The sequence below is a fragment of the Rhamphochromis longiceps genome, linkage group LG5, assembly GCF_057381845.1.
Source record: "Rhamphochromis longiceps isolate RC_006_pf linkage group LG5, R_longiceps_female_GT1.1, whole genome shotgun sequence".
Lineage (NCBI taxonomy): Eukaryota > Metazoa > Chordata > Actinopteri > Cichliformes > Cichlidae > Rhamphochromis > Rhamphochromis longiceps.
The window spans coordinates 12,950,701-12,972,867 of NC_140561.1; the positions used below are offsets into that span (position 1 = coordinate 12,950,701).

Sequence of the window (22,167 nt, forward strand, 5' to 3'; positions counted from 1 at the left end):
GTTCAACCAACCGCGTAAGGAAATCCAACAAAGTTGATTGTGCTCACCTGGAAACTGGAAACAGTATAAACAGAATCAACATTGTGGGATTTTTCTTACCTGGATGTTTTGAGCCTGCATGAAGAGATTTTGCTTTCTGGAATATTTTGAAGGATTATCTTTGAATTCTGCAGGCGATCGAAGTGTGACCTGACCTCACCTGACCTCACCTGCCCTTTCAGGGATCATTGTAGGGGGCCAGTGGCGCAATGGATAACGCGTCTGACTACGGATCAGAAGATTCTAGGTTCGACTCCTGGCTGGTTCGCAGTGCGTGCATTTTTTCGTGTTGGAATGGATACGCTCTTAAATATTGTACAAATTTGGTCAGAGAACAAACTTTGACCTCACCTGACCTTTTGATTTTCTTGGCGGGGGGCCAGTGGCGCAATGGATAACGCATCTGACTACGGATCAGAAGATTCTAGGTTCGACTCCTGGCTGGCTCGAAGTGTCTGCTTGCTTTTGTGCATATTGGGAGCAATGCTGTCAGTTTCGGAGGGTGAAAACCACCGAGGCACAGCGTTTTCAGACAGTGCATCTGAGCTCCTCTGATACTCCTAAAACCATAAGGGATCACCAAAGGTTTTCCTTCAGCCAGAGCTTGTCCTTCGTCTCGCTCAGTTCCCCCGTAGCGTTCTTTGGGTACCTTCCAAGGTTTAACAAATATCCAGCTAGAATGATCACATTTACTCACAGCAGCCAATCTCATGGTGTTCCCTCTGTCTTATAGCGTCCTGATGACATCTAGGTCGTGCTAGGTTGTGGATGATGAGAGTCAAACCTTAAGTACTGTATGCGTTGGCTTACACTACGCAATGACTTTCAAATGTCCCCTATTACTGATGGCAATTTCCCAGTCTAAGAAAGCTAGCGTGTCATTTTTCATATCCTTCCTGGTGAACCTGATGTGTTTTTGCACCACCTTAATGTCATCTGTGATTGGTTTTACATCCCGAAATTTGACTTTCACCCAGGCGTCATCCACATATTTGAACCAGTGTTGTTCGAGGACAGGATGACTTAGCAGTCTTTGTTTCCCACTTCCTGCTTATAAGAGTTAGCCACAATGGGTTAAACTGGGGAATTCATGGTGCACCCACACACTCACACTTTGTTGGTGTTGAGGGTGGTCCTGTTGGTGAGGGTGGGGTCATCCTGTAAGCTCTTGTGAACTAGCACCACTTCTTCGGTAGCTGTAAGACAACGGAAGAGAGTTCTACCATTGTAAGTGACCGTAGTGTCCTCTGCCTACATAACGATATGGCTGACCTTCTTCATGAAATCCATAGCGTTCTGAGGATGGCGTTTCCAGCTGCCTACCGACGGCTTGAGGACCGAAGCCAAAAGCCTTTCGATATTGTATGTAGCACAGTTGATCGTGCAGACAATGGGTCTTTAAATTACCTCCTGTTTATACAACTTAGGCAAACAACAGAGACTTGCTGTAGCTTCCAGACAAAATCTTTGCTCACTTGTCCACATCCTTGGTGTTTGTCTCTTTAACTGGCCTTGGAAGACCCGCTCTGTCGCATGCCAATGTGTCTTGTGCACAGTAAGTAGATGAGCCTGCCTCTACTCCCTGGTCTTAGGCTATTTATGCAGTGTTAGACAGCATGAAAAGTATGACTGAATTCACTTCTCAGTGAATTCAATCACCTTTGAAGCTTTTTGTCATCTAGAAGAGTTGCAAGTCTTTTTGGGCCCAGCTCCTCTTTTGGTTTTAAAACATGGTAGGTAAATCAATGTTTCTCACCAGTTCGTTTAGCATCTGATTCTGTGGCTTTGGGAAGATTTTAGTAGCTTGGAGGCCTTAAACAGATGATGTCATTTGCAGACTTTTAGGAGTAATCCCAGCCTGTTTAGATCTGAGGCTAAATCTCAAGCGGTTCCTGTAGTCTGCCATCTTACATGCCACCTGCTTATACTCACATAGCAGCAGGCAGTCCTTGCCAAAGGGAGGCAACATGTCTGGATGGATGTTTAACCAGCAGCAGTGACGCAATGGATAATGCATTTTCCTACGAATCAGAAGATTCTAGGTTCGACTCCTGGCTGGCTCGCACCTCGTGCTGTTTTTCGTGTTGGAATGGATACGCTCTTAAATATTGTACAAATTTGGTCAGAGAACAAACTTTGACCTCACCTGACCTTTTGGTTTTCTTGCCCTTTAAGATTAGTTTGTTTACTCATCGCGCCAATGGTAGGATAATTATATAAATAATAACCAAATATTGTTCCAGGTCTGTAAAAGTCCTAACTACATGTGTCAACTGCTATTACATATTTACAGTTACATAATCCTTGAAAGAAATAGATAGTTAATGTATGTTTCCACCTAGCGAAAATTTACAGTTTTATAGTTATAATTCTCAATGAATTTTTCATTTCACTTGATTATTAATCTTCATAAATGCCCATGAAGTGTTATGTGAAGCTTCTTCAAGTGAGCTAAGCTTATTGCATAACATGATTTTGTCGTTGCAGTTAACAGTAAACACTTGTGACAACAGCTCAGAAAATTATGTTTTTGTTTTCTGATATAGATTATTCTGCATCACTAAATCTTCTAAAAGAATAATTTGTTTTGATGTCTTAATTTGTGTGTTTGTTTTTATTGGTGTGTTCATATGTTTTTTTCATCATGTCCTGCCTTTCCAGTTACATATATAATTTTTATAATTTTATAATTTTTCTGTTTTATTTACAATAGTTGTTTGATGTTTTTGTAGGTATGCTGAGCTGCAGACATACACAAATCTGGATTTTCATCCCATAGAGGATGGTTACTGTGACCTAATAGTTGAAAAACCTACAGTTTTCATGAAACTCGATGCTGGTGAGTAATAAAGATTTACTGGACTCAAATTAAAGCCCTGAAACCTTAACAGAAAGCTTGAATCTTTTACTCTTACTATACTTGAAACTGACGCATTTAAAACCTCATTTAAATGTTGCAGCAATGTATTGACAGCATTTTTTCTGCTTTTATCCACACAAATGAATACTAGTGATATTTTTTGTCTAAAATCAGAGAAAAATTAAAATTAAAATTAAAATTAAAGAAATCAAAATAGATAGTTCGCAGTCTGCCTTAAATGTGACTTTGCATTGAGCAGTCAAGCACACTGTGTTTGTGTCTACCAGCTTGAATAGGAAACCAAGTCAAGGTGAGATGGAACTTTACCAACAATAACACTATTGTATGAGGGGTTCAGGGTAGTGAAAACATGGAATAGGAGTTGTTACATAGCAAAGACATCGTAGAGAAGCAACAGGTATAGGCCATCGCCAAGATGAAAAGATTAAAAGGAAGGTGAAAATGTAAAAGCTCTGTGAGCTATTCTCATATCCATATTTGATTCTTTAATTCTACTAGAGCAGCTTTGCATGAGTCACAACTCAGAATAATCTTTATTTGTCTTATACTAACCGACCGGTTATTTACTTTGATCATGATTTTTGCTCTCTTTAGGCCAACTCTCTGAGTGTGCCTTCGAAACACAAGCTTTGGTGTTGTACAGGGCCACAGCTGAGATGACAATATTAGTGATATCCCATTTCTATGACATTATAGAGATCTGAGAATTAAAAAACTGTCTGAAAGTGTAACAGTATAATATAATAATAATTATTATTTATATATATATGTATTTTATTTGTTTGTGTAACAGGGGTGAACATGTACCACCATTTCTGTGACTTCATCAACCTATACATCTCCCAGCACATCAATAACTCCTTCAGCTCAGATATCAACATTGTCATGTGGGACACGGTGGGTACCTGATGCTTGCCACTGCTGTTTCAGTGGTGGTTTTAATCTACAATGGGTTTGTTAATTAATTATTTCCATTTAAGGGAAATAATAATGGATAATGAAGTAAATACAATAACTAATAAATAAATTAATAACCTTCCAAATCTTTGTTTTGCTGCACTTAATGCCTAAAATGTTTATGCCACACTTGTCTGTCAGAAGAAGACACAGGGCTGGAGTTTCCCGTTGTCTATTTCCCCATGAATTTATAAACGCCTCTTTCAGAGTTAGAGAAAACTGGCAGGAAGAGGGAAAGCAGTGACCTTTCATCACAAATTGCACAGTGCTGCAAGCTGCCGCATAATAGTGTGGTAATAGATTTTTTGTACAAAAGCAAAACTTCAGAAGAACTGCCTCTGGTGGTGCTTGAGGCATAATGTAGTTAATTTGGATTTTATTGCTTTGTTTTTTTTATTTCTGCTGTGACAGAGATTGAATCAACATTTGTTGCCCATTTTATATGTTTCTCCCAGAGTTTTTATGGTTATGGAGATCTGTTCAGTGAAACGTGGAGGGCCTTCTCAGAGTATGACATCATCCATCTGAAGACTTTTGACTCAAAAAGAGTAGGTATAATCACAACTCTGGCAAACCAGGTATTTTTAGAGGTTCAGGAGAAGATGCCCTGTACCTACACAGCTGTCCTGGAAAATAATTTTGACATTATTCTCTGTTGCTGAGGCCAAAATATAGATGTTCTACCTTTTCTTTGGTGTTTGAACTGCACTATATTTACATAGTCTTACTAATTGCTTAACATGGAGATACACTAATTGACTGGGCAGAGACCAGAATCAGAAAATTATGAACAAATTCAGCCCTGAAATTTGTTCAAATAACAAATTGTCACCTCACCTTACATTTGCTCAGTTTCAGAGGGGGTCAGTGGCACAATGAGCTCAGATGTTCTTGGGTTTGACTCCTGACTTGCTCTGAATGTGTGTGCTCTTTTTGTTTGGTGTTTTTTTTCTTCTTTTTTTCTTTTGGTAGTGCGAAGGATGCTCTCATGAATGTTTTGAACGATTAGTCAGAGATCAAAGTCTGATCTCACAATTCTCATAAAGAATTAATTTATTAAACTAATGAAATCAAGCCAAGTTGCTTAAGAATGGCACAAGAAAGTGCTTCCTAGAGAGTAGAAAAAAATTAGAGTTGATCATTGTTTTAAAGTCAGCTTCCACATGTTTAGGACGATACTACTATTTGCATTTATAATGGCTGAAAATGAAAAATGTGAAAAGTAAAGAAGAAATGGCGGAAATACTCTTCAACTATGTTCTGAGTGTTTATATGGCATAGTTTTCCACAAGAGGGCACTCTGTAAGATCTTTGTTGGCAACACACATATTTGAAATGCCAGTGGTTTGATGAGGGGTAAGGTAAATAAAAAACTAGGAATAACACATGTTAGGAAAACCTGTTTATGTTTAACATGTGTGAAAGGTAAAGAAAACATCCTCGATATTGTAATATCTTATTTTTAAATCCCCAAATATTGGTAAGGGTATCAATCCTTATCAATCCTTCTTATTCTTACTTTTATTTTTTCATGTCTATTGTTGAATTCTCCCAATTCTTTGAATCTTTGGGCTGAAGGAGGGACAATACTCGGTGTATCAATGCTCAATCAACAATCATTTATTTCCATACAATTCAACAGTCAGAGCATTACAACGTCCGGACGGGAGAGATGCTACCAGAGGGTCAGGCACATGTCTCAAAATGGTGACGGGTTGCTCAGCTTTTTATAGTCTCTAGTGGCCCCCAGCTAGTCGTAAAAGCCAAAACATCACATTTTTTCTCTGTTACAGCGCCTAAGTTATGACCTCGGCAGTTGTTTCTCTGCTTTCTGTACGGTGGGGGTGTGGAATGTGGTCTATCTATCTCCCCTGTCTTTAGACACAGAGTCTCCTGCTTACAACCTTCTCTTCATGATTCAACAATTAAGCATGTCAAGAAAACAGTGTAACACATTCCCAGCAGATCAAGGATACAGAGTGATGCACATTTATCTAATGAACTAATATGTGAATATGTTCTGTTAACTCAAAAGTATAATGAGAACTAAACTACATACAGCTCACACACTCTATATTAAAGGGTATAATGTGATCTACAGCAGTATTCTAATTCAACTACTTTGATTACATATATAAGGTAGCATATAATAACAGAATAATCTAATAATTCCCCCTTTTGATCTCTGAAAGAGATCACTTACAACATGCACTCCAGGGTTGCAAGGTCCAAGTTTTCTTGATCCTGAGGCCCTCTGTCCCCCTTTAATGGGTGGACCATATGTGGGATGACCTCTGTGTTCACGCAGTTCAGATGCAAGCAAAGTTAGATTTACAACCATAACAGCAGTTACAGATGACACTCCCATCACTCCCCAATTCTCCCACAGCTTTATTTTGGTGCTCCAGTTTTCCACTCCCATTTTAATGCCACCTTATACCTTTCAAATGTACTTAGACTAGAACCTCTGTCTAAGGAGCTTTTAACCTTTATTTTTATTGCTGCAGCTACCAGTGTCTTCCAGTTGGGTGATTCTCAGCTTCTTTCTTCGACCTCCGGGGTTAGACCACCCTTTAGTCATTGCACAGTTCTGGGGATTATTCTGCCCCGATTTCAAACAAGGATCTGTGTGTTTTGGGTTCACCGGCGTGTCCCCCTTTTTGCCAAGAGCCTCTCGAACCTCGTTGGTCTGGTGTTCCTGGTTTTCACCAACCCCTTCATGGTTATTGCTGTGTTTGTGGGATCCATCTTCTCCAGGAGCCCAAACGTCATGACACTTGACCCCAGTTGCTGTCTCGGCTGTCCCTACATCTGTCTCTGCTGTGAAGGGTCCTCACATCTCCGTGTCCCCGTCTGGTGTCTGTTCCTTTCTCTGCAAGAGACAGAAAACCAAAACACCTCTCTCCCTAGCCTTGATAATCTAATATTGTTATCCATTGTTGTTCTAATGATTCAAATTTGGTTTAAAATATTATGTTCAGGACCTATTCTAATCATAATCTATGTGTGTGTAAAAGAAATCAAAAATTAGTGAACCCTTTCTAAGTCTAACACATTATAAGCTTAAGTTTTACCATAGCTAAATTATTAAACACAGAAATAACGTCATAAGATGTTCATAAAACCATTGTTTGATGTTCGGACTCAACTCCCCCTTTGTGACACACTCCCATGTGTCAATTCATTGGAGCTAGACAATTAAAAGAGAAGGTTAGTGACATCATATCTCAGAAAGTATCAGAAATTCTTCTCTCGAGTACCGTTGCTCCAGCCTTGTCATCCCTGAGGATCTTCGATCCCGAAAATGTCCCTTCTCCTCATGTAATAAAGTCTGTCATCCTTCCATGCCCTGGTAACTGGTCCATCCAGAGCTGTAACATTTTGAAATGTACATACAACAAGCCAAACCACACCTTGGTCACACCAACCCTTTTCTGCCCCGAAGATGTCCAATGCCATCCTAGTATGGACTGTCAAAAGTGGCTTTAACGCTGACTATCCTGACAATCCATTTTATAACGTTTCCTGGTCAGATTTGCCAATCTCTGCACCAGGGTTGTAATAGTTTTGCAATTTTCATCAGTTTTTATTTTTATTTAGCTTCGACTTCAGATTTTCAATTTTATATCAGTTTTAATTAGTTTTTACCAATTCTTTGCTAGTTTAGTGTAGTTTTTATTTTCTGAAAATCCTTAGTTTCAATTTAGTTTTATTTGTGTTTTGCAAAAATTAAGTGTAACAAAATCCCAGTTCCATCATATCAGTCATGCTCTTCTGGTTATCCTTGGGTGTTGAGACTAATAACTATTAACTCTTGCCGCACCGTGTGGTCCTAATTTTGGTTCAAGTGAATTGATAACCTTTTGAAGGCGATTGTTTCACACCTTTATTTAGATGTCCCAGTCCTGTTGTCTCGGGATACATCACGCTGCCTTATCTGGGGTTAGCTGTTTTCTGGGGATGCGGGTTGAGTGGGTGAGCTCTTCAAGGAGGGGGAGTGTGCTCCCCCTGATGAGGTCTTCTAGGTAAGCTAGGTTAACCTTCTTGTGTGGGCTTTTCAAGTGCACTTTAAGGTTAGTGGGACTTTTAGTTTTATAAATGTCCCTCATGTCCCCCTGATGACCCAGTATTTCATTTTTGCACACTGTAGTACACATTTTAGTTTTTGCTTGTAGCTCGCATACTCTACTTGCCACTCCTCTAAGTCCTGATGTTTCTTAGAGAGGGCAACAGTACCTTTAAAATTATATCACACGTGTGGGGGTGTGGCCTTGCCAATTGTTTTGCCCACCTTTTCAAAATGGCTGGCGTGCCCACAAGCACATTTCATGGAAAAAGAAAGGTAAGCTTGATATTTACATTTAAAATGTTTTGTTAAACTCAGATTTTTATTTTATTCTTTTTGCAAGTACCCCTCCTCGGTGGCGAGAAACTGTTGGTGTGGTCAAGTGGGTGCTCTGGAAACAAACGCTCAGGACAGAACAGTTATCAGTCATGTACTTCCTACAAATTTTGCATATGTTTTATTCCATATTGATCCTCTGAGTGTAATGGTACATTTTAATTTGAATTTATCCAAACTAAACACAATATTTTCTTTATTTACTTTGCTCTTGTTCTTTTTCAGTACCACATCCTATCAAATGTCCCTGTCAATTATATTCTACATCTAATAACTTACTATTTCAAGTGAGAACCTAAATCACGTGGACCAATGTTTATTATTGCATATCTCTATTCTGAATGTGGCCAGTCATTCATAGGTATTGTTCAATTTTGGCGATTTTCCTCTATAAAATTTAATTGACTTTTTTACAGTGGCCTGCTATGGTTAATAATAACATGTTCCAGTCATGAGTGATATCAATAGTTATCTCCACTGTAGCATTTGGCATTCCCAATAATATAACATGATACCTTAATCAAAACACAGCTAATATAGCACAGTTTTCTTAATGCAAACATCAGTAACTCAAAATCAGCAACCACAGTGTTAAGTCTGCAGTTCATACTTATGTGAAGCTAGAGTCTCCTCCTCCAGTCTCTCTTATCCTCCTGCTCCTGAAAAAACAAAACAAAACAAAGCGAAGCATCCACCCTTCTCTTGTCGGCTGGGTGAATTGTTTATTGGCATTTACTAATCCTAAAGTGGGTGCAGTCATTGTCTCAGTATCAAGTCAGTCAAAGCTTTTAGTCGTCAGTCCATCACAGTCCATTCACATGCATACCTCCACACACATTCATACCAGATGTTGCTGATAATGGAGTCTCACGCGCAACCTATTCGAGCCTCCATCACCAGCAAGATGACGTCATCATTTTAAAGGAAAACAATTCCTTGTTGTTTTTTGGGCCGGATTGACTCGGTGCAATCCTTTTAGACTCAGAACTTCTCAGTGTTCCCTATAAGTGAATTTCTCCCAAGCCAATTACAATCATGGAGAAGCACACTTTGCAACTGTTTTTGTAAGAATATTTCATAGCGCTTTAAATTTCAATCTTTCAGGCCTGGTTTAAAGAGCTGATTGTTAAATCATAAACTCACAAAATATCAACATATCACCACCGGTGGATCACACCTCTCAGATGTTTTTTCTCCAGTGCACTGTAACAAACACGAAAACAGACATAACCAACAAAATACTACTAAAATAACACAAACTAGGGCCCGTTGCAGACATGTCCAAGCATAAAACTATCCCTCTCTCGCTTACGAGAAAGAACACAAGCCAAAGCTCACTGATAAAATCAAGCTAGCGCTAAACAAAACCAAACAATCAACCAGAAATTCACAGGAACATTTTGCTTCCTGCCGGGACAATATTGTGTGGGAATGAGAACCTCAGGTGCCGTAACACCTTTTGTTCCTCCTTGAATTAAAACTCAATCACAGAAAATGCCGTACTCCAACCTAACCTTACACTATTAATTCATCATCTTCACTCTGTGCCACTATTCCTCATCAGGGCTGTGTGAAGCACAGCAAAGAATTCAGTCAAGGCCTTGAGCCATAAACAGACATCACGCACAGACATTGTTTTCATAACCAAACTTTTTTAGACCTTATTCCTAAAATCTACATAAATGCCCTCTGGGTGACATATAACACATTCTAAGTAATCAATGGAAATCAATGGCTCCTCATAAAAATTATGCATTGGGATGTTTGTGTGCAGCATTTTGCATATCAGCATAAGCAAAGCATTCTTCATTGCATCAGCGTGTATGTGTGTGTGCGTGTGGATCACTCTTCATTGCACAAGCGTGTGCATGTGTATGTGTGTGCATCACTTCTCAGTGAATCAGCATTCCAATGTGTGTGTGTGTGTGTATGTGTGTGTGTCATTTCTCACTCAACGAGTGCACGTGTTTATGTGTGTATTTCACTTCATTCTGAATCTGTGTGTTTGGAGACGTGTGTGTGTGTGTGTGTGTGTGTGTGTGTGTGTGTGTGTGTGTGTGTGTGTGTGTGTGTGTGTTTGTTCATCACTTTCCTGTTCTGGTGTTCTGGGTAAACCACGGCCTGAAGCATGCCCTGGGGTCCTGCCCCCCCTCCTTTTCAGTTTGTTTGCGACCATTGCTGCTGCTGCTGCTGCTCAAAATTCAGTCCGTCCTGGTTCTGACCCCAATTAGGGCAGTCCTTTCTCCAGTGTCGATGTTCACCGCAGGTGAAACCTGCATCTTCTTCTGTGTTTTTGTCCATTCTGAGGTGCCTTCTGACCTCAGTTACTCCTCCTGTCTCGGTCACGCCCTTTTTCGCCACCCGATCATCCGTGTTGGTCCATCACTGTCCTGCACAGTGTGAATGCCAAGTTATCAAGGTCAGCATTCTTTCGCTCGGCCTTACTTTTCATTCGGGCTTGGCGGGCGTCTCGTCACAGCTCTGTCAGCTGACGCAGTCTGGGAATTTTTCCCCCGTGTAGTGAAACGGGCCTTAGGTTTAGTGCTCTCCGTCTCGGCTGCATGAGATCACATTCCTGCAGGTCTGTTGACATTCTCAGGTCGTTGTTGTGGGTCCAGCTGTTGCAGCATTTGGTCAGTGTCACGTATGGGGGAGAGCAGGAGTCCAGTCAGCCTCGGCTTTCAGGGCCGGCAAAGCAGCCTGTAATTAAATATGTATAGAAAAAACAAAAACAAAACAAAACAAAAACAAACAAAAAACAAAAACAAACGAACAGGAAAATGTTGTTGTGTTGGCTGTGTTATTCAGAGGGGAGACAATGGGGCCAGGCCCTGTGTCAGCCTTCTCTCCCCCTTTTTTTGTTTTTTGTCTCCCGATATAATCAACTCCTAACCCACCAAGTTGACAGGACAACACCGGTATATGTTAAAATTCTTAAGATCATGTTTAAAAGCCCAAAAAGGAACTTTCTTTCATTCAGTAATCACTTTTATTAATCAATCAACAGAAAACATGTCACAATTTGAATCTTTTAACCACTAAATTTGTTGTGTCTTGCCTGGTTGGTTAGACCAGTGTTCCTTTTTTTTTTTTTTAGTTAAATTGTTGTCCTGCAACCCAGAGGGTTTCTTTGTCAGTAATGTATAGACTTCATCATTTAAGTATGTTAATTTTTCTTTAACCTTGCTGGAAAATCTTCACGTGTTCATGAGTGTAAGCTGTTTCTTCATTGCGTGTATGTGCATTTGTATAAAAGCAGGTTAATTTTATCTTTTCTCAAACTAGGCGTTACCTTAAAAGGAGCCTTTCTCTCAGATTTCTCTGCTTGTGTGTGTTTTTGTTTCACCTTTTTGTTGTGATGCTCCGGACGCCTTCCCAACCTCCACAAGTCTGTTGGCCCCAATTTTATGTGTTAAAACTTCTCTTAATTTCTCCTCTAATTCTCTCCTCGCTGCTGTCTTTTTCACAGCTGCTGATTCGTGCTGGGTGTGGTTCCCATTACCTATAATTTTGCTTCGGCCGCTGTGCTTGTGGGGGCAGTTGGTCCAGGTCCGCAGCTTCCTGTATTAACACACTAAGAGATTTATTTTAATTTCATTTTCATCACTTTTAAACCGATAAGCAGGCAACACGCCTACCTTGACAGCGTAAACTGTACGCCAGTCTCCCAACACATTCCTCTCTCTACTCCTCCATAATTCTCCACTGCACACCTCTTACCATCTCTCCTTTTTATTTTTATTACACCACAGAGTAATACACCCAATTATGCCCGTCTATCTCTATGTGGCTCCAAATTCCCTCTTTATTCTAATTTCACACTCGTCAGGGGACAGGCACACAACAATTTCAACCACTGAAACGAGGAATTCAACCTTTTTATATTTCTTTACTAATCTAGACTCAACGTTTGTTCGCAAAATGTGTCTTGTTCTAGTCCGGAATAAATGTGAACCCGTGATTACACGGCCGTTCCAGTGTTATTTCCGTAGCTATGCGGGGGCCCTCACCTCCCCAAGTCACCACCGCGGCACCCGGACGACGCCGGTCCTGGCCACGCGTCCACGGACAGGAGGGTCGCCACTCCTAGGGCAAATGTTCCACAGGTACACTAGGCATCAACCTTTGATCCTAAAATGTTTATTTGCTCTAATGTCCTCCTAATCAAACACATCAACCGTCACTGTCACTGTGTTCACGCTTCACACTCCACACAGAAAACACACTCAGAGCGCGCCTCACTCACACTCTCACTCAGTGCGCGCTTTACCCACAAGACAGCACCCAGAGCGCGCCTCGCAGCTCCACACACACTCTCTCACCCAGAGCGCGCTTTCACACTCACACACAACACTTTTCCTCAGCGGGAATTTTACACAGAAACCTCTGAGCTCAACTATTAGATCTTCTTAAAGCACACTGCACCATAGACCAAAATACCCCTTTCTCTGCGCTTATGACCGCCACCACGGGGCAAAGTCGCATCATAAAAGTGATGCTTGCATCCCCGAAGTTATACCCGACATCATAAACCAGGTTTTGCTCTATGTACTTCTTGGCAAGTAAAATTTTACTTTGTTTTATGACCGCAGCCCTTAAAAAAAAAAACTCGACTGACGCCACAAACCACCGTCAAACCTCTGTTCAATGTACTAAAATTAGCACCAACCACTACTGCACTTCACGGCCGCACCACCGGAACACGGCCATATCATAAACCAAACCTACGGACGTGTTTCGCTCTCGCGTTGCCAGCGTTCAACCGCACCGTGAAGCCAGCATCTGCTTTTCCTTAAATCAACTTCTATTTCATGGCCGGCAAGAGCCAGGACGTAACCGACACCATAAACAAACTTCAAACCTCGACTTCAATGTACTGAACTAATGGCCGCGTCTTCAGAAGAAATTCTAACGTATTATTGCTACAGAAGCCAGTATTAGACAAAATTAAATGTGGAAGGTAAAGTGGCTGCAACTAGCTCAACGTAGTATCTTATTAGTTTCTCGGTAGAAGCAGTTTACTGCAACTAGCTCAACGTAGTGTCTTATTAGTTTCTCGGTAGAAGCAGTTTATTTAACACACTGGAATTCAGCCTCAACTTATGTTGTTAGTATCTTGCGCCAAAAACCAGACACCGACAAATTTACTGTGAAAATACATGTGACTCAGCGAACAGATTAATTTGGAAAGCCCAATATGCACATTTGGTATTTATAATACAACAGGCTGTGCTTACCTTTTTATTTTTGGACCGGTCCTCTGTTCACCTCGCCTCACGATCTCACCAAAGGTCAAATCTGCACCTCCTCAGCACACCAAAGATCCGGGTCACACGGCACCAAGTTGTTGAAATCTCCCAATTCTTTGAATCTTTGGGCTGAAGGAGGGACAATACTCGGTGTATCAATGCTCAATCAACAATCATTTATTTCCATACAATTCAACAGTCAGAGCATTACAACGTCCGGACGGGAGAGATGCTACCAGAGGGTCAGGCACATGTCTCAAAATGGTGACGGGTTGCTCAGCTTTTTATAGTCTCTAGTGGCCCCCAGCTAGTCGTAAAAGCCAAAACATCACATTTTTTCTCTGTTACAGCGCCTAAGTTATGACCTCGGCAGTTGTTTCTCTGCTTTCTGTACGGTGGGGGTGTGGAATGTGGTCTATCTATCTCCCCTGTCTTTAGACACAGAGTCTCCTGCTTACAACCTTCTCTTCATGATTCAACAATTAAGCATGTCAAGAAAACAGTGTAACACATTCCCAGCAGATCAAGGATACAGAGTGATGCACATTTATCTAATGAACTAATATGTGAATATGTTCTGTTAACTCAAAAGTATAATGAGAACTAAACTACATACAGCTCACACACTCTATATTAAAGGGTATAATGTGATCTACAGCAGTATTCTAATTCAACTACTTTGATTACATATATAAGGTAACATATAATAACAGAATAATCTAATACTATTTAAGCGCAATTTATGACAGTATGTTTGCACTGAAGCACCGCAGCAATTTCCTAATGTTGTAAACCTGCTCAACATTTGGCAATAAAACCCTTTCTGATTCTGATTCTGATTCTGAATCCTAAAAATCCTTTACTGGTCAGGATCTAATATCATTCCAGTGTCACAAACAATGTGCGGTTTTTGAAAGAGTTGAAACCATCAGGGGATTGTTTGGCTTTTCTGATATGGTAGTACAAGTGTTGTTATAGACTCCCAATACATGCATGCATGTAGATGTCATTATTACAACTTGACAATAATTTCTGCGTCATATCAGATAGTTAAAGTTTGATCTCTTCCCATTTGTGTATAGGTTTGCTTCAAAGATGCCTTCTTCTCCCTTCTCCCAAGAATGAGATATGGTCTTTTTTACAACACTCCTCTTGTAAGTTACCCCCCGCATGTGTGTGTGTGTATGTGTGAAAATTAGTGTAACTACTGAGATTCATATATGTATTTGCTATATGAAAACTGCAGTGTCTTACATCTTCAAACCTGCTTTGTTTGCGTCTCTATCTATTTTTATCTCACATTGCATATATTTAAAGGTCTTTCCTAAATTCAAGATATCTGGTGTAGTCGTAAACATGCAGTTTAGGTCAAATATTTTTGTAATATATTCAAAGGCTCAGCAAGTGCTTATGTTATTTAAATGATAATTCCAAGGAGATTACTACAAAGAGGATCCCACGTAAATATGTGTCGTCCTGTGGTTCCAGCCTTGAGGTGTGAAATATTGATAGGTCAGCCTCAAGCTGCTTTTGATTGCCCCTGCTGCACATCATGTTTATATTCATGTGCTCACATTTACAGCTGCAGTACAACGGTGTGTATGTGATATTCTAAAACCTGAGAAATGCCTCATCTCATATGATACTCACTCCAGGGAGATAAGCAAATATCTATACAGCTGTCAGTTTCCCTATGTGTGTAATATACAGTATATATTTCTTTTATTATTTCTTTTTATCACCGTCCAGTGCAGTAATGTGATGGTATTGCTAGATTCAATTAGTTTTTACTTCATTTCAAATTTCAGAGTAGTATTTATGTATGACTGCATACATATTCTAGTACAATATTTGATATTAAACAGTTAAAAAATAGTTATATAAATGTATGTAATATATAAATTATAAATGTTATTGAAATTGACTCTTTATGTACTGTGTTAATGACAGATCTCAGACTGCTACAGTGAAGGGATGTTTCGGGCATTTTCCCAGCACATCCTGCATCGACTCAACATCACACAAGACAAGCCAAAGGTAGGAACAAAATCTCTAGGGAAACACAGCAATTACTTTTCCTGTGTCCGAGTTATACCATATAATATACATAACACCAAATAATTTCTCATAAATAACATTATGGCTGCACTTCACCACTATAGAGAACCTGTGAAAGCATTCAGAAGTTTCTTTCTTGTGCATAGATCATACTGCTACTGAATCAAGCCTTTGAACAATTATTTTGGTTAAAAAGTTTTCAGTTAAAAGCTCGTTTGCGACCACTTCTGTGGACTCACTGTTTGCATAACAATTAAGATATTGTTTCTTGAGCAGACTTTAGGGAGAGCAGTAGTGCCTCTTACCCTATGTATTCACAATAAAATTGTGGGACTATGTAAGATAAAAGTACTTACTGAGCTGCTTTGGTGGTCTCAGGTAAAATTTGATTTGCTCATTGATATCATGGGTTTGATTCATGGAAAAGGCTAAACTGTAATCAGTGGGACATTGACTAATACATTCAGTAAATAAAGACTAAGCATAAGTTGGATGTATTTTAAATTTTTTTCTTTGCTAATGCACGTTTATCTCATCTTATAATGTCTATATTAAAATGTTTATTTTTCTGTAAAGCCATTTTCAGAAACAGCAGGTCTGATGCAATGGGTAATGCCTCTTCAGGCTACGAGTTTAACAGTAAGAGCAGGTAAAACATTATGAGTGAAGGATGGTCTCCTTTTGAGGGATTTATTGCCACAGGTTCAGGCTGGTGTCTGTTTATTTAGTCTTTGTCTTTGACTTCTCTAGAGAGGTGGATGGGACTTTTGTCTTCTGTTAGAATTGCTAAGCTTAAAGACTAACAAAAGCACAAATAGGAACAAAACATTTTGCACATACATTTTAACATTTTCCCCCAGTGACATTGCTTATTTTATTGTGTCTTACTTTGTCTTAGCTTTCATGGCACTTAATGTTCTTATTTCTTTTACTCTTTTTGTGTACAGTATTTTGTGACTGTTTGTTTGTGAAAAGCACTTAATAAATAAACTTTACTTATTTTATTTACTTACTTGCTTACAGCTACAACCTGTGGACAAGGGTCTGGAAAGTTCGTCATAGAGCCTACAAATGGCCAATGCACTTTAAGAACCTGTAGATTTTATTTTTTTTCTTGGTTTTTTTTACAGTTAACATGAATATGTGGAAGCAAATAGCCCACCGGTAGAAGTGTCTTGAATCTTCTGCAGCCAGAGTCTCGTTAATGGTCTAGTGGTTAAGATTTGGTGCTCTTGCTGCCATAGTCTGGATTCAATTTCTGATAGGGAATGTCAAGTTTTTTCCCAGGTCGCAGTTGAATACCCTAAAAAATTTCCTTTTCCTAATTCCGCTTCTTTTCTACAGCGGTTAGCTCAAGGCTTTTCATATTGTATGATTATAGCCCTGTAAGACAAGAGGGTCTCTCTCATATCGCTCTCTTTTTCTAACTGCTTTTTCCTCACTTTGGTGGAAAATGTAATGAAATCAAGGAAAGGTTTGAAGAAGATTTTACAAGGTCTTAGGAAAATAGAAGCATGTTGCTTAAAGAATCCCAACTGCACTTACCAACTCCCTAAGAGCGTGATGGGAGATCTGTGCCATTTTGAAACTAGAGTTTCAAAAAGATGGACTACAAAGTGCATGTTTTACTTTATCTCAACGTGTTCTCACCATGTTTTTTTCATGCGGGTCATATAGTACATAATATAATGTCATATTCTTAAAATATGACATTATATTATAGAAAATGAACATATAGCCTATAAAAGAAAATACATTATTCTTTCTTTCCTTTCCTAGTGATTCAGTTCCTCCTTTCTGTAAAGGCTTTCGATGACTGAAATGCAATTCCCTCCATTAATCAATTATCCAACTCAGGGTGGGTGGGTAAGCATCTGGGTCCTATCCCAGCTGACCTGAAGTAAAAATTAATTTACTGATAATTCAAAATGCTTGCAATAATGGAAACGGAACTATGGCAAATCGTAAAGGTGGTTTATTTTAATACAGTGTAATACAACCTATAATCTTCACTCAAGGCAACACCTGAACAGGAAGAAGATTTCGCTGCAGCATTGAAAACAATTTATCAAGTTAATGCATGAGGTGGAAAACAGTTTTAATTAACATTTACATGGTCTGTTCTATCTCTTGTGTTTTGTTGATCACTGCTCTAAGTAGTAGGACGGTATTATCGTCTCTCCTTTCATTAAGGATAGTCCACTGTAGCTTATGCTAAATGAGGTAATTAAGAAACAAGGTAACTAAATTTTCTTTGTATCTGGACACAAATACTTCCAGGGAACCTTCCTAAGCAAAACTGACTATTCGGCTGCACCCATAATTTGTAGAAGCAAATTACACACGTGGACGCTCTAATGCTTGGCAGTTGAGTATTACACCGACATTATGGATGTGCACTATAAACTTCAATAGGAAGTCTTTAGGAATAAGGAAAAGAAACATAATTTCCTCTTCCATATTCTGTAAGTAACATTCAGAAACATCTGGCCCAGACTCTGCAAAAGTCCACGATCGATGCCTTTAAAAATGTTTGCCTTGATGGCACCTCCTCTTTTGCACTGAGTCTGCCATCATTTGCCATCAGCAGTAAGTGTAACATAACCACGATGTTGACTTCTACAATAGTTGATTGGTTATTGGATACTAAGTGCATCAATGACACTACACCTACCCCAACACCCACCTCACCCCAACCTGATATAGTACTTTCTGAAAGAGTACACGCATAACTGTATACTGACAGTGCCATGCACTCACTTCCTTATTCATATTCTTCATCTATAACTCTCCAGACCTCCTCATAAGTGCTTTATGGTGCCATGCTTGTAATGATTGACTGTATCTTTATGACCAGCGAGGCCCGATAACTTCTTCCTTCCTGTGAAGCAGCTCATTGGGTATTCATATTCTTCACTGGAAATATGCTAAGAGGCTTTTCAGTGAGACACGGGGCTACGGGCGATAGCAGGCTGGCAACTGAATGAGAGGTCTTCCCAGCCCTGACCCTCTTCCCAGCTCTTTCTTTCATCCTTAGATTAATGACATCAGGCAGAAACTCACGCTGCTCTCCTTTATTGTGTCCTATCCATTTGCTACTGCCATCCCACTCCTTCTATCTCACCTCATCTTAATTTGCTGTCTTTTTGTTTCGCTCAATTGGCTTTTCCCCAATACTCTTTGAAATATATTTGAATTCGAAAAAGAGAAATTGTGTCTGTACTGATTGCATATATAATTACCACTGAGGTATAATAGTTTGGTTTTTTTGTATTTAGATTATTTCACTGGTTTGAACTTCCTGCATTTATTTTGATGATAAGCTAATGAAGGGCCCTTACTGTTTAACAGTATGTTACAGATTGTGACCCCTCCAAAAGTCTAAATACTCTTTCTGATCACAAGATGGCAGTAGTAGACCGTGAAAAGAAATATCCCTAAGCTGGCTGTCTGGACTAATAAGATTATTTCAGGAAAAAAAATCTCATTGTCACATTAAAAATTGGACTCTAAACGTGATTTTAGGCTATTGAGATTATCCACTGCGCTGTAAGTGCGTTAATTTGTATGAGCACCATGTTTTCCCAGCTGTCTATCTCTTGTTTGTCCTTGGCTGATTGTTTATTGGGTGCGTTGCTGTTTCCAGGAGGGGCGTGTTCGTGTCACCCTGCTTGCACGCAGCACAGAATACAGAAGGATACTAAACCAAATGGAGGTGAGTCCAGCACCACTGGCCCTTCTCTTTGTCTCTTTCTTCCTTGTACCTGTTCTTCACTCTGCAGGACAGGCGGCACAGAACTCTCCTGTTTTCTTACCGCTTGTCCTCCTTTTTCTTTCTCTTTGTCTTCTGTCTCTTTTACATTTCTGTCTTTACTTTATACAACTCCCTCACACCTCCTCCTTCAGCTATCGATTTACTGCCCACCTCTGTTAAGTGCCTATTTAAAATCTTATTTGTTATAAAAAGTATGAGTAAAAAACAAGGCTTGTGATTTATATTGTCACTGTCTGTATTTGTTTGCTGTCTCATTGATCACAGAACCTGTTCTTTTGTTGTTGTTACAGCTGGTAAATGCCCTCAAGACTGTGCCTTCACTGGAGGTCAATGTGGTAGACTACAAATACAAGTGAGTTATAGAGCGCTGGCTACACGAGTCTAGGAAGCTTTCAGTGCTGCTCAGCATTGGTCACCACACATTGTTATACAGCTGTGTGTAAGAATAAAGGAATCAGTCACAATGACTGATGTGTAACTCATTGTCTGTCTTTCAGGGATGTTCCCTTCCTGGAGCAGCTGAGGATCACCCACAACTCTGACATCTTTATAGGGATGCACGGGGCTGGTCTCACCCACCTCCTCTTCCTCCCTGACTGGTCTGTCATCTTTGAGCTGTGAGTGACATTGTCCATCTGTGTGTCAGCTGTACACATGCATGTGTGTATAGTTGTGTGTATGTGTGAGTAAAAGCCAGGTGGAGCACAGGCACGGGGAGAGCAGTTTGTTTTGCAGCCTGCTCTGTCCAAAGTACCCCTCAGCCACTTGGTATATGACTGTGAAATACTGTCTAATTAAGCAGCTCGTCATCACACCTGGCAATCCTCAGCAAAGGAGCTACTTGAAATGTGTGTGTGTGTGTGTGTGTGTGTGTGTGTGTGTGTGTGTGTGTGTGTGTGTGTGTGTGTGTGTGTGTGTGTAGAAGCATAGAGAGAGTTGGGTGTAGATTTTGGAGGGTGACACAAAGGAAGAAGCACTGTGTGCATAGAGAAAGAGAGACAGAGAGAGAGAAATTGAGCTAGAACGAGGGAAAGAGAGGCAGATCGAGGCGAGCAAGAGATAAAGTGTCTGCATCCGTCCCTCCTAGATATAACTGTCAGGATGAGAGCTGCTATCGAGATTTGGCTCGGCTGCGGGGCATTCGATACGTGACTTGGCAGAAAATGGACAAAGTGCTCCCACAGGACAAGGTAGGGGAAACTCCTGTATACGCCATTAGCTTCCCAGTACCCCAGCAGCAGCTTTGGTAATTCATCTCACCTGTGTAACATAAGTGTACACACACTTAACCTCACATGTGCACACTGAATTATGTGCAGTTATTGGTGCAACAGAACAAATGTAAAGACTTCATTTCGTACTTATATAACATCTTTGTCCTCTTCGTGTAACAGTGAGGTTAGCGTGTAAACACACACGCCTATGCTCTTATGTTGTCTTTCTCCTGTGCTTCTGTGTTTCACACATCCTCTCTAATGCTTCTCTCAGGGTCACCATCCCACCCTTGGGGACCATCCGAAGTTTACCAACTACTCCTTTGATGTGGAGGAGTTCATGCGCCTTGTGCTGGAGGCAGCCGATTATGTCACGCACCATCCTAAATGGCAGCGCCGTGCCCTTCGTGATGAACTCTAGAGCGTCTGTGAGTGGACCGAGGGGGCGCAGACATCTGGCTGCTGAAGAACTCTAAACTTTAACCTGCTTTTTTCTGTGATGGGAAAAAAAACTTCACATTGGCAGAGTAATCGTTAAGGTATCTTGAAAGGTTGCCACATTTACCAGTGAATCACAGTGGTGCAGCGGGTTTTTTGTCACCTACTATCTGCTGCATTGACAGGTCTGGATGAATGAAAACAGTATGGCGGACAGCTCGAGTTTGAATGGCTTTCACTAGCTCTATTAGTGTCAAATCAGTTAAAGGACTAGGCGTGTGTAGTGGAACCATCTGGAAAGCAATAAGATGTGTCCTATGCTTCTTCATTACCTCCCTGCGTCTGCTTCATTCCACGTCGCCAGAGTTAGCAAATGAGCAGCTGTTACGACATTCCTTCACATGCGACATCTTGTCCCATTTGATCAGTGTCACGTTGACGGGAGCCTCTAGAGTTGTTGACAGTCACGCTAGAATTTCTGCGCACATCCTGCATAAACCAGTCTAATACGGTGAACAGTATTCACATGCTGGATTCTCACATCCAATTTGACACATCCAGTTGTAGTCTGACATTTTGAAATCGTGGTTTTAAGTTACAATCTCATCCCAAACACATAGAAGTCTAAATGGTAAGATACAGCATGTGTGTTCCCTACTGCCATGATGTATTTTCTGTTGTATCAGTATTAATGTTTGTGTGTTTAAATGCAGGAATAGTATTTAGAACAGTAACGGTGCATACACGTATGTGTATGTTGTATGTTAGGATGTATGTGTATGTAAACCTTAACACTCCAAACATACTGATAAAGACTGTTTTAGGATGAAAAGCAAAAATATTTAACTGGCTTTGCAGCTCTACTCTTTGCTGCTAGATCTTTATTTAAATTTGACCTGGTTTTCTTTAATATTTGTCACATTTATTATTTAAAAATATGTTGTGCTGGTTTGATTGAATACCTTTTGATGCCAATGCCTTTTTCATTATAAATCCCTTTGCATTTTACCAAAGGAAAGTGTCGTTATGGTCAAATAATGAGAGTGCTGCTATTATCTGTTACCTTTTCCAGAGACTTCTGAATGCTGTTAGTTTTGTATTTTACGATAAATTTGTCTGAATTGGAATGACACTTTGCATGCAGTCTGGTGCTA

At 40.1% G+C, this 22,167-nt stretch overlaps 1 protein-coding gene and 2 non-coding genes across 3 annotated transcripts in view; all 3 read left to right on the forward strand.

The window, feature by feature from the left end:
* eogt (EGF domain-specific O-linked N-acetylglucosamine (GlcNAc) transferase) overlaps positions 1 to 22,167 on the forward strand; it is a 76,301-nt gene extending 54,134 nt beyond the window's left edge. Inside the window, exons 7-16 of the mRNA XM_085405924.1 lie at positions 2,772 to 2,878; positions 3,714 to 3,817; positions 4,333 to 4,425; positions 14,611 to 14,682; positions 15,479 to 15,565; positions 19,233 to 19,301; positions 19,652 to 19,713; positions 19,859 to 19,978; positions 20,449 to 20,551; positions 20,850 to 22,167. Coding sequence (XP_085262050.1) covers positions 2,772 to 2,878; positions 3,714 to 3,817; positions 4,333 to 4,425; positions 14,611 to 14,682; positions 15,479 to 15,565; positions 19,233 to 19,301; positions 19,652 to 19,713; positions 19,859 to 19,978; positions 20,449 to 20,551; positions 20,850 to 20,996 — 964 coding nt within the window. The 3' untranslated portion in view covers positions 20,997 to 22,167. The remainder of the gene's footprint in view (positions 1 to 2,771; positions 2,879 to 3,713; positions 3,818 to 4,332; positions 4,426 to 14,610; positions 14,683 to 15,478; positions 15,566 to 19,232; positions 19,302 to 19,651; positions 19,714 to 19,858; positions 19,979 to 20,448; positions 20,552 to 20,849) is intronic.
* On the forward strand, positions 235 to 307 carry trnar-acg (transfer RNA arginine (anticodon ACG)). The gene has a single exon. It is a non-coding gene; the product is annotated as a tRNA-Arg (tRNA).
* Positions 416 to 488, forward strand: trnar-acg (transfer RNA arginine (anticodon ACG)). Its single transcript has one exon. It is a non-coding gene; the product is annotated as a tRNA-Arg (tRNA).